The sequence below is a fragment of the Papilio machaon genome, chromosome 9 (assembly GCF_912999745.1).
Source record: "Papilio machaon chromosome 9, ilPapMach1.1, whole genome shotgun sequence".
Taxonomy (NCBI): Eukaryota; Metazoa; Arthropoda; class Insecta; order Lepidoptera; family Papilionidae; genus Papilio; species Papilio machaon.
In genome coordinates this window covers 2,479,079-2,489,708 of record NC_059994.1, presented here as the reverse complement: position 1 = coordinate 2,489,708, position 10,630 = coordinate 2,479,079, and the positions used below count along the sequence as shown (strand labels likewise).

At 31.6% G+C, this 10,630-nt stretch overlaps 1 protein-coding gene across 1 annotated transcript; it reads left to right on the top strand.

Moving 5' to 3' along the window:
* Positions 1-4,256: 4,256 nt before the first annotated feature.
* Positions 4,257-10,553, top strand: LOC106709950 (tektin-2). Its single transcript, XM_014501882.2, has 7 exons — positions 4,257-4,391; positions 6,988-7,112; positions 7,296-7,512; positions 8,173-8,387; positions 8,617-8,839; positions 9,130-9,353; positions 10,361-10,553. The coding sequence occupies exons 1-7, from the start codon at positions 4,311-4,313 to the stop codon at positions 10,551-10,553; spliced, it is 1,278 nt and encodes a 425-aa protein (XP_014357368.1). The 5' UTR covers positions 4,257-4,310.
* Positions 10,554-10,630: the final 77 nt, after the last annotated feature.

Here is a 10,630-nt window from a genome sequence, read left to right as displayed (position 1 = left end):
TTTACCATCAAAAGATTTCTAAAAATGTCAATCAGTAGAAATTTAAACGTTAATTAAACTCGCCGTAACTACGCCAAAACTTTATCAATTAATTTTTTATCGGATAAAATCAATTTCTGCGTCTGCTGAAAATTATAACTTAATAATCAATTAAAAATCAAACTATCCAAGCGTGTGATGAAAATAATAACTTTCGATCTCGAGTCATACGAATAATATAATAAATATCTTTTAATGCGACAAAAAAATTGTAGTTAAAAAGATTTGATTAGCTTTCCATGCATTTTAAAAAACTCGTATAATTTGTATTTTAAATTTATTTCCAACGTTAAGTTAAGAGTTAAAATAAAATCGAAATACAGTTACAATATTCGCATTAACGTTTAAAGACTGTCACTGTAGTACAGGACCCATTGGAAAATTAGGAAAGTTTAACGCGTTGCAAATGTTTCGTTAAAACTGCCTCTTAAGTTTAATACTGTTGGAAACTTCCTAATAAATCTCTATTGTTTCTACGCTCAATAAATACTTGTAACCGATTTATTTCCGGAAGTTTTTTTTTAAACGGTTTTATTGTAACATTATATTTAAAGAAAAGCAGTGCTTATTTAGAGAACAACAGTTGCGTTTATAAAAAATTGAAATGAGAATTTAAGATCCAAGAAAATTTCTTATATAAGTCAATTAAGGCGTGCTCAGTGTTTCTCTTGGTTCTATTACTAAGTTTTTTTTCTCCCATTTTAGTTTTTTTTTTATAATAGAAACTTCTTGACATTTATGTTTAAAGTTATGAATTTTTAAGCTTTTTGGCATATGTATAAAAAGTAATACTTAGTAAGTATTTTTTTAATTCCGCGCTGACGGAGCCGTGGGCAACAGTTAGTAAAAAATAAATAAAGTTAGGCGAAATATGCATTAGATAGAAATTCAAAATAGACATGTCTCTAGCTCACCATCTCAGTAATAAAACTAAACATTTTGTTATATTTACACTAATACTCGTACATTATCTGAGTATAATGCATCACAAATCTAATTGAAAGCCATTTGTGTCACAAAATTGAATTTGTGTATCTGTTTAGAATAAGTTTGTAAATTCTCAGAGTTCCATTGTTTATGTAGATTGTTAAATAAGTAATTTAAAAGTTTGTTCCGTTTCATCTAGGTCAATACTCGTATAGCATTGAACTAAATTTTTCTGAATAGAACAATGTACAAAGTTTATTTTCTTAGAATACGAAATGTTTATACATTTTTAAAGAAATGGAATTTCATGATCTTATTTATTTAAAAATTAGGTCGTCGTCACCATAGCAAAAAATAATATCCCGTCTTTTTTAGACTTATAAAAATGTTTTCATTTGGTTGAATACCCAGTGTGACCATGTGAAAAGGGCCTATCGACATTTAATCTAAACACTAATTTTAACAAGCCTATTTTTTTTAACAACCCTTTACTGTGCGTTTCTACTGCAGTGAAACTTGTTATGCAACATATTGTCATCCCTCACATTCTTTTATAAAACAGAGACAAATATGTAAATACAAGTGATGCGGCAGTCAAAACCTTTAGTAATAATAAATCACTGATCGTAGGTTTCTGAGACCAAATTCTCTGTGTAAAACATATCGTAATCCCTGTCATTTGTCTTTGCCATAACAGAGATAACAATACATTTGAAAAGCAATTTTTATCTTAAAAATCTATGGACAGTTATATTGACTTTCAGTTAAATTAACGATATTTTCATTTCTTCCCTTAATATTAGTTTCTTATTGACAAAGACTTAGTTATATTGTTACCTATTCGGTGTCACATAAACAAGTTGAAATTGTAGATACGCCGTTCTTTTTGTTTAGAAAACTTTTACATTTCACATTCCACTGAATGCTATAAATTAAAAAAAATCACATATTAATCACGAAGTCTGCGACATAAAAATGCAAAGATCTTAAAATATTTCAAACATTTTCTTAGTAACGACAGTATTATACATATTCAGAGACACGTTTTCATTTTATATGCAGCACGAAACGTATATTAAAGTTTTCCGCTACATAATTTTAGTTACTGAATATAACTTACAACCAAGAGTTATACTAATTTAATTCACAACGAAGTAAATGAAAAAAATAACTTGAAAAAAAAAACAATTAATGAAAAACCAAAAACAAAGCTTTTCTACTGTACAATATAAAAATATAAGCAGTCAAAATCGGGTTAATAAATGACAAATGTAACAACAAAATCTTTTGTGTAATTTAAATCCACGATTCTTATAAGGAAATGATGGGAACGGGAAGTGGATTTGGTGAAGGAGGGGCATACTCTTCATATGAAGGGGATATATCCTCTTTCTGTTCGTCTCTTCCTACGCTGCATATAGGTAGGCAATGCATCTGCAATTGTGGATGTCTGTGGGCAGCAGCCGCTTCGCTATTTCGGCGAATTCAGGTGGCCCCTTCTAATTTGCCATTTTAAAATATATAAAAAAGTACTTTATAAATCTTAATACCATATTAGGACATATAACTTAGTTAAAAAACACCAACTAACAGTATCAATTTGGATTTAAATTTTTGTTACAGCAAACAAAAAGGAGAATGTTTAATTTGGCACAAAATTGCTTTTCCCCTAGGAAAATAAAATGTCAATTTATACAAACGGTGTCGGACCTTTGTACGCATTATTTTCTGTAATGTTTGGTTTTGGTAAACCTGTTAAGGGACGCAGCGCTAATTCGTATTCATTTCAAGGATTAGTCTTATTTAAGTATTATATTAATATTCGTTATACTTGGTTTACAATAACTTGGATAATCTTCAAGCACTCTCTGGGTAACTTTAAGCTTGTATAAATATAGCAGACATTGCTTTAATTTTACCGAATCGAAAGTAAAATAGTTATTTTAAACTATGAAAATGTTCAGTCTAATATTAATAATAATATGATGATATTGAAATAATTTTTTATTAAATAACCCTCCCTGGCATTTAATATTAGCAATGTAAATGTAGCAACTTACTCGCCGCACCAACATTATCATACCGTCAGGCGCTGCATCACTTTAAAATTACATTATCTACCAACTTAAATTTCAATTAAACGCAGACCTCCTATGTTGTATTATAATTAAGTGTTCTGTTGTTAAAGAAAATTATATTATTTTAATGCATATTATTCGCTTAGTTACTTAAATAGCACACAATCTAAGGCAAGAACTCCCACTCAGAGCCAACTGGAATACTCAAACAACTATAGGTTCAGTTTGAAAACTCTTCTTACTTTAATTTTAAGCTAGCGGCTTTACATAATTTTTTATTCGCTTCTGTCTATATAAATATTTGAACTGCCAATGAAAAGTTTTTCCAAAAACAATGGTCCTATCATCTCCATTTAATTACTTACTTTATCTTTTTGAACACGTTTTAAAAACCATTGTATCAAATAAGTACTTAGAAATAATAAATTAATTAAGAACGGCTTAACTCACGTGTGATCGTCCTGTGACGGCACCGAGTAGTTTCGGACCCGTCGGGGGTCCATCTTCAGGGCAAGTGTTTATTTTGAGAACTTAGAGGTCGCGTCGCATCTCGCCCTGAAACTTAGAAGTAGTTATTTAAAGCTATAAAAGTCAACAAAGATTTTTGGGTTCGTTAAAAACTTCTTTCAAGCTCATTTTATTTGTTAGTTTTCTATTTAATGTTATTCTATATTAAGAAGTATATGGAATATATTTCGTTATACACACATAATATCAGACGACGAACTTTTATCGCCTGTGCAATATAAAAGTTAGTTTCAGTCTGCATACTTATGAACAACTTGAAGACACGTCGATCTATCAATGTATGGAAAAGTTGAGACTAGCTTATTTATCAATAAATCTTGCAAAAATTAGGAATATTTTTCTACTAAAAGGAAAGTTTGTTGGATTAATATTAAGTTATTTAATTTATGGTGTATCGGATAATTTTACGTTGAATCGTTTTGTTTGAAAATCATAAAGGCCCTTGACGACAATTTCAGCAATACATATTTACATTTTATTTCATAAATGGCTCTTTAAAAACTGTTTTAAACAGATTGAAAATCGTTTGTACATTGCCTATGTATTTTACTTTTTCTTTATTTAAATAGACACAGAAAATATCGTACATTTGAAATTTTATTTTTAATTTAAAAATTGTTTCGCATTTTTTTTTTTTCGAACACACGCTGTTGTCAATTCGTATCACTCACTCTTGACAGATTTTAATATTTGTTGTCAATTTATATTATTTTACATAATCAAGAATAAATTATAATAATGCAGTCAGTCGTTACTTATGAAAAGCCGTTGCCGCATTTAAGTTTGGCCGACTGGGACGCCCGCCTCTACGGATTACAGGTAACATATTTTTATCCTCCAGCTAATCTCTTTATCTTTTTAAATCTGCAACTAAGCATTCCTTTCTAAAAGATAAAAATCTTGAAAATTAAATATTCTAAAGATTATCCTTATATTCATTTGGACTCTTGCTTCGTAATGTTATGTACAAAATTGTTATGTATATTACACTGCCCACAAGTGTTGTCGCTAGAAACGCTAGAAATCATCAGATGACGTTTATCTTAAGTTCTATTTACATGTTGGCGAACATGTTGGCCAACACAATTCGCCATAGTGTTCGCTGAGATATAAAGGGGGTGTTGCTTTTCTTGGCATCTATTGGAATAATAATAAATATAAATATGATATCCCACTAGTTGGTTTAAGATCCGTTTGGATCCAAACCGACAGTTTATAGTTTGCAGTCGTCACTTAAAGGGCTGCCGGTCATACGAAGCAGTCAATTGTGTATCGGTCAATGTCGGCCCTTAATTATATGACTCAGTTGTTTACAAGTACTTATCGAATTTGGACAGTTGCTCAGAAACGTTTAAAACAATAAGCGTTTGTAAAATTCCACTCCGTATCTAACTCGAAGTAGAAATCTCCTCGTCTAATGTTAAATTTGTTATCATTGCATTATATTATTCAGGTCAACAAAACGTATTTTTTTTCACGTAGAATAATACTAGGGGTGGTTTTAATAATGATCTCTTGCAAACTGTATTCTCTCTCGGGACAAAACGTGATTTTTATTCAAACCTAGACGTACCGTTGTAAATATTCATTCTGGTTAAGTTTTGTTTTTAGTTACAAAAGTTGAAACGATCCCATTGGCATTCATACTGCATCGTTAGGGATTGTCCTCGTATATTTTGCAAAGTTTTGCGAAACTTTCACAGTAATGCCTTTTGTCTTGTATAATTTTGTATTTAACAATAGTTTTTTCAAACAAATATTCGACTAAACATTGGCATTCATTAAAATATGTTTGGATCAATGAATATGTTTTATGATAAATAGGAGAATGTAGAACAAAAAATTGGAATGAGCCCAAACAATATTCTTTGGCGTTCATTTTGCTTTGATACTTTGCATTAATGTATCTTTTATTCCATTTGTACAACAAACAATTTCCAAACACAGGTTTTTTTTGGAATTGTATAAATATTAACGTTCACAAAACAGTATAATAATCTGCTTATAAGGAAGAATATTTTTATAATGTTAACCAATGTTGTATGATCTATGGTGAATCGTAATTTATCTCATCTATACTAGCTTTCGCCCGCGCGGAATTTAAAAAAATTAATAAGTAGCTTATGTGTTCTTCCAGACTATGTTCTATATCTGTATCAAATTTCATCAAGATCCGTTGAGCCGTTCCGGAGATACCTTTATACAAACATCCATTCACCATTTAAAAATTCGCAATTATAATACTACTAAGATGTAAGACACGTTATGTTTTCCAGCAATGTGTAGCCTCAAAATTTATAGACGGGTTTCCTTCTGCAAACATTTGACATTATAGTAACCTTACAATAAAGTATAATTCTTAATTTAGTAACAGCATTTTGTACTGAAAATTCTCGTACACTATTATTTCTGGTCAGTATAATAATTTACGATTATTATTGAGTTTGAAACTCTAAGTAGTCGGTGTTTAAAAACTAAAACTACGCGAAGTTAAGCTAGGTCATAGATTTTAAGAGTTCATTTAAACCAATGTAATTTCAATGTTGTTAACTGGGTCAACGATGTTTTATTAGCCATTTCTTTTTTAAAAGTTACCAGTCCACGGTGTTCTGTAAACGTTAAATAAAAAACATTCCGAGTATCGTAATCTACATTTTTCATTAAATTTAATACTTTATTATCAGAGATATATCTAAAGGAAATCGTCCGAAAATGCCTGTCATATCACTAGTGTGATATTTAAACAATCTTCACCACTAACAGTTAAAGAAACCATTTTTAAACAGTGCAATCATTGTTTTAAAATGGTTTCTTTAACACTCCATTTATGTAGATTTCTTACTGTAAACTAAACTAAACTAAAAAGTACACTAAACAGCTCCCTTAGTGACCACTTTATATTTCTGAGTGCGACGCTTAGCATTATATAGAAGTTTAAATTTAAATAAGCTTCTAAAGTAACCATCGGTAGAAAAAAGCTTTTGGATAATTGTTGAGACTAAGTTAACAAAGAGATTGAGGTAGTAGTGGTGGTGTCATTGAATTTTGTCATGTCTTATAATTTTACTCAGCGGCAAACGAACAAGTTAAACTTTCCGTATTTTTGTATCCACCTAAAACATTAAACTCATCCCAAAGGTTTACTTTATTCAGATTATTCCAAGTACCTCAGTGCACGTTTATTCCCATAACATTTTAATTAATTGTTATTTTAAGCTTTAATATTTCAGTCTTGTTAATTTTCGATATAAAAGTAAAAGAGATACATCAAAAAATAAATTTACCTCTTTTTTATTATGTAGAGAACTGCTTCGGAATAATGTATGTAAGGATCAATGGATTTCCATGAGGGCCTAGCACATTAAATAAATTAATTCTACACACATATTTTTAATCATATAAAAATGTGCTTCAGGTGACTGCGGATACTCGAAGAGCAGATGCCTTTGATCTCCGCCACAGCGCGCGTCAACTACGAAATGAAACCAAAATTAAGACCGACTGGGATATTTATCATAACAACAATCGTCTGAGAGCAAGGTACGAATCATTTTAGTGGATTAATTTAATTACTTTTATAATGTTACGGTAGTTAATAAAATATAAAGCCACTTTCACAGTTTTTCTTTGTCTTTCTGCTTTCTTGACTTTCAAGGACATTAGGGTAGATATGTATGGAATGGAATATGAATGAGTTTTAATTTTAGTTATAATTTTTCACAGAGTATACGAAATTGAACAATGGAAGTCGACACTACAAGAACTCTTGGACCGTCTGGACAGAGAAATGAATGCTTTAAAAGAAGAGAAGGCGTCTACGGAAAGGGAATTGGAACAACTAAACGTTCCTCTATTGATTTGCTCCGAGTGCTTGTCTAATAGAGACGGTAGAAGAAGCACTGAGCTGACGTATGATCTTGCTGACACTGAATTAAAAAAGGTAACAAGTCCTATTCGGTCATTTTCATTCACTGTCAGCCTGAGGTTGTCCACTACTGGACGTAGGCCTTTTCCAATGATCAGTCCTCTGTAGATCTTATTGACTGTACTCCTACAGTCTTGGCCAGATCATCGATTACCTGAATGTGGTCGCCAATCTAAGACTTTTCGGCCGATTTTATGGCGCAATAACCCTAAATTCCCATCACTTATTCGCATCACGGCTCTGGCAAAGAAACTTAAATTCGTATTAATAATATTGAAATCGGATATATTATAAAGTAGTTTTGCTACTCTTTTCCGGCTTCGAGAAACAATGGTATGATAAGAAAGAAAAACATATTGGACCACTTTGTCTTCATCGTACAATATCGAATTAAGACTGTCGATTGACATGCTGCAAGTATCGCTTCCGGTGCGGAAATACGCTAAATTTAGTCGCAGCCTTAGACTTCTTTAGATTTTATATTATCGTCTTATTGTTCCTTATTGCGTGTCAGAAATCGATTCCATCAATTTATGCATTAATAGTCATGTTAAGTCACAAGTAACTAACAATGGAGCTAATCAGTCAAGCTGAATTTCTCCCTAAAATTTGGCAGTAATTTGCAAAATTGAACATGAATTTTATATTTATGTAAATAAATTCATATTGTTATAGGAATTATGTGTCACCGAAAGTAACAAAAAATTGCTGACAGACCGTTGCCAATCGGCTTGGGAAAAGATTAACAAGCTGGAGGTGATAAAATTCAAATTGCAACTCGATCTCAATGATAAAAATGAAGCTCTACAAATTGACAAGGACATGCTGAATCTGGATAAAGACTGCGCCAACATTACATATAAATCGGATCCTTTGAAGACGCCAAAAAGGTGAAAAATATGATATAATTAGTTTCATACCGTAGGACTAATATTATCGTAGACTATCGTCTGGAAATATCAACTCATCCATTATTGATTGTATTGATTTGTAAGTCAGTAATTTTTACACTAACCTAGTCGTTACGTAATACGATACGTAATAGTTTCCTTACTGCATCTTCAAACCCTTTTACTAGAAATAGATTCGCCAAACATCAGCTTCGAAATTTGTTTTTAGAATGATAACGTACGAGCAGTGGCTAGAAAAATGTGAAGCGACGAAGAAAATGGCAGAAGATGGCCTGCAAGATACACTGAGTCTTCGCGAATCACTGTTCGTGGCCCGGGAACGTGCACGCAATGCACTGCGGGCGCAAACCGACGTCACCAATTATATGATGCGCAAACGTATCTACGACACACAACGAGCGAGGAACGAATTAGAGTGGCAAAAAATGAAGGTTTATTTAACTTTATTAAAGGATATAAAAACAATAGAAACGGGCTTTAAATTTCTAGGGTCTTGAAAGGGAAAGGTATATTATAATTTAGAGTACACTAGAAAGAGAGCGGTATAATACGATAACGTACTCTATGCAAAAGTTTTTATACACATTTTATGCACACTCGATATTTTATGCAGCTTCTCTATAATTTTTTGAAGACCAGAAAGAAGAAGTGTGCTAGCGAAAAGTAGATAAGCGAACGTACATGAGCTGATGACAGACTATAAGTGTTAATTACATTACAGATGGAGGAAAACATGGACAAACTAGCAGCTGAATTAAAGATTATGGGTGAACAATTCTCTGATAAGATAAACGCTCTAAAGGTAGCAGAGACTCGTTTAGAGACTCGCGGCTACCGACCAGGTATTGAGCTCGCAGCGGACGAAGCTGACATCGGATTGAAGGAAGAGGTACAAAATCTGAAGGAAACTATACGTCAGTTGCAAGAAAAATTAGATTGTGCCAAGTAAGTGCTATAGACTTCAAACTTTCATTAACATTTCGCAGTTTCTAGTTACATTCAATGAGTAATTATTTTTGAGTGAAACTTTCAATTACTTTAGAATCAACTATGGGAGAACGCATTTTTTACCTGCCTTATAATTTCCATACTGGTTATTGTTTACTTTTATTTCTATCAATCGACTTTAAAATAATATACTTAATATTTAAATACTTAAAACAGAAACATTGTACAAAACATTTTATCGTACACTTTATTCTGAGCTCCTCTGAAAAGGTTCCAAGTGAAAACCGTTTATGGAATAATTAACATTTACCAGAAAACCACACCCGTTATAATTCTAATTTAGATATTCTTGGAAGTTATATCTGAACAACGCTTTCCTTAGCATTAATGTAAGCGGATGAATATAAAGCACTTTAATATCTTTGTTGAATCCTTTTATGCTTTAAAATCACAATAGAATTCTGCTTTTGTATTTTTGCAATTCAAAAGTCCGCAATTTGTTAATGCATTTATTCATTTAAACAAAAGGTAGTCAAGTAATGTGAAAGGTTAAACCAACGTAGTTACAGACGTAGTATCTTAGAAGTTATGAGTTCTTTTGGAACATTCAGTACTAAATAGACGAATCCGACATTTATTACAATGCCAAAGTCAAAATAACGTCATAGTCTAAATAATCAAAAGGAATTACATCTCTTAAGATACAATAACTCTTCCTTGTATGGGTCCATAGAATTTCAATGTGCTTTAAGCAAAAAGTTTCATTAAAAACGCAAAACAAAATTATTTTCAATTTTATGGCACAAACCTTCTCTGGTAACCTCAAAACTTTTACCTAAGTTTCTCACGTTGATTTTTAATTTATAAAGATTTGAATTTTGCCTAAAAGAACTTTCAAATTTTATGACGTCACCAAACAATAAAAATAAATAGAAACAGTAATAAGTATTAAACAACTCAAAAAGATACCTTGGTATACTTACGTTTCTTTGTAAACTTTTTAGAGCAACGTATAACGCCTTAGAAGCGGCTTCAATAAAGATCGCTTTGGATTTGGCTGATAAAGAACATTCCCTCGAAACGGACATTCGAGCACTGGAAATGAGATCCGCCTTAGAACCGAAAAGACTTCAAGGTACTGAGAAGAATTTAGTTCTCGCTAGAGTGAGCGACGAAGTTCCCAAAACAGAAATGTAAACGATTAGAATTAATATTAAACTAAATTAATTAATATGTCTTTAGCTTTGTTACCATTGTATTATTTGCTCTTTCAA

What these genes read in the sequence shown, in the direction of transcription:
- LOC106709950 (XM_014501882.2), top strand. Translation starts at nt 4,311, where the DNA reads ATGCAGTCAGTCGTTACTTATGAAAAGCCGTTGCCGCATTTAAGTTTG. An exon ending in CTGACACTGAATTAAAAAAG is followed by an intron (nt 7,513 to 8,172) that starts GTAACAAGTCCT and finishes ATATTGTTATAG; the next exon opens with GAATTATGTGTCACCGAAAG. An exon ending in GAAAAATTAGATTGTGCCAA is followed by an intron (nt 9,354 to 10,360) that starts GTAAGTGCTATA and finishes TAAACTTTTTAG; the next exon opens with AGCAACGTATAACGCCTTAG.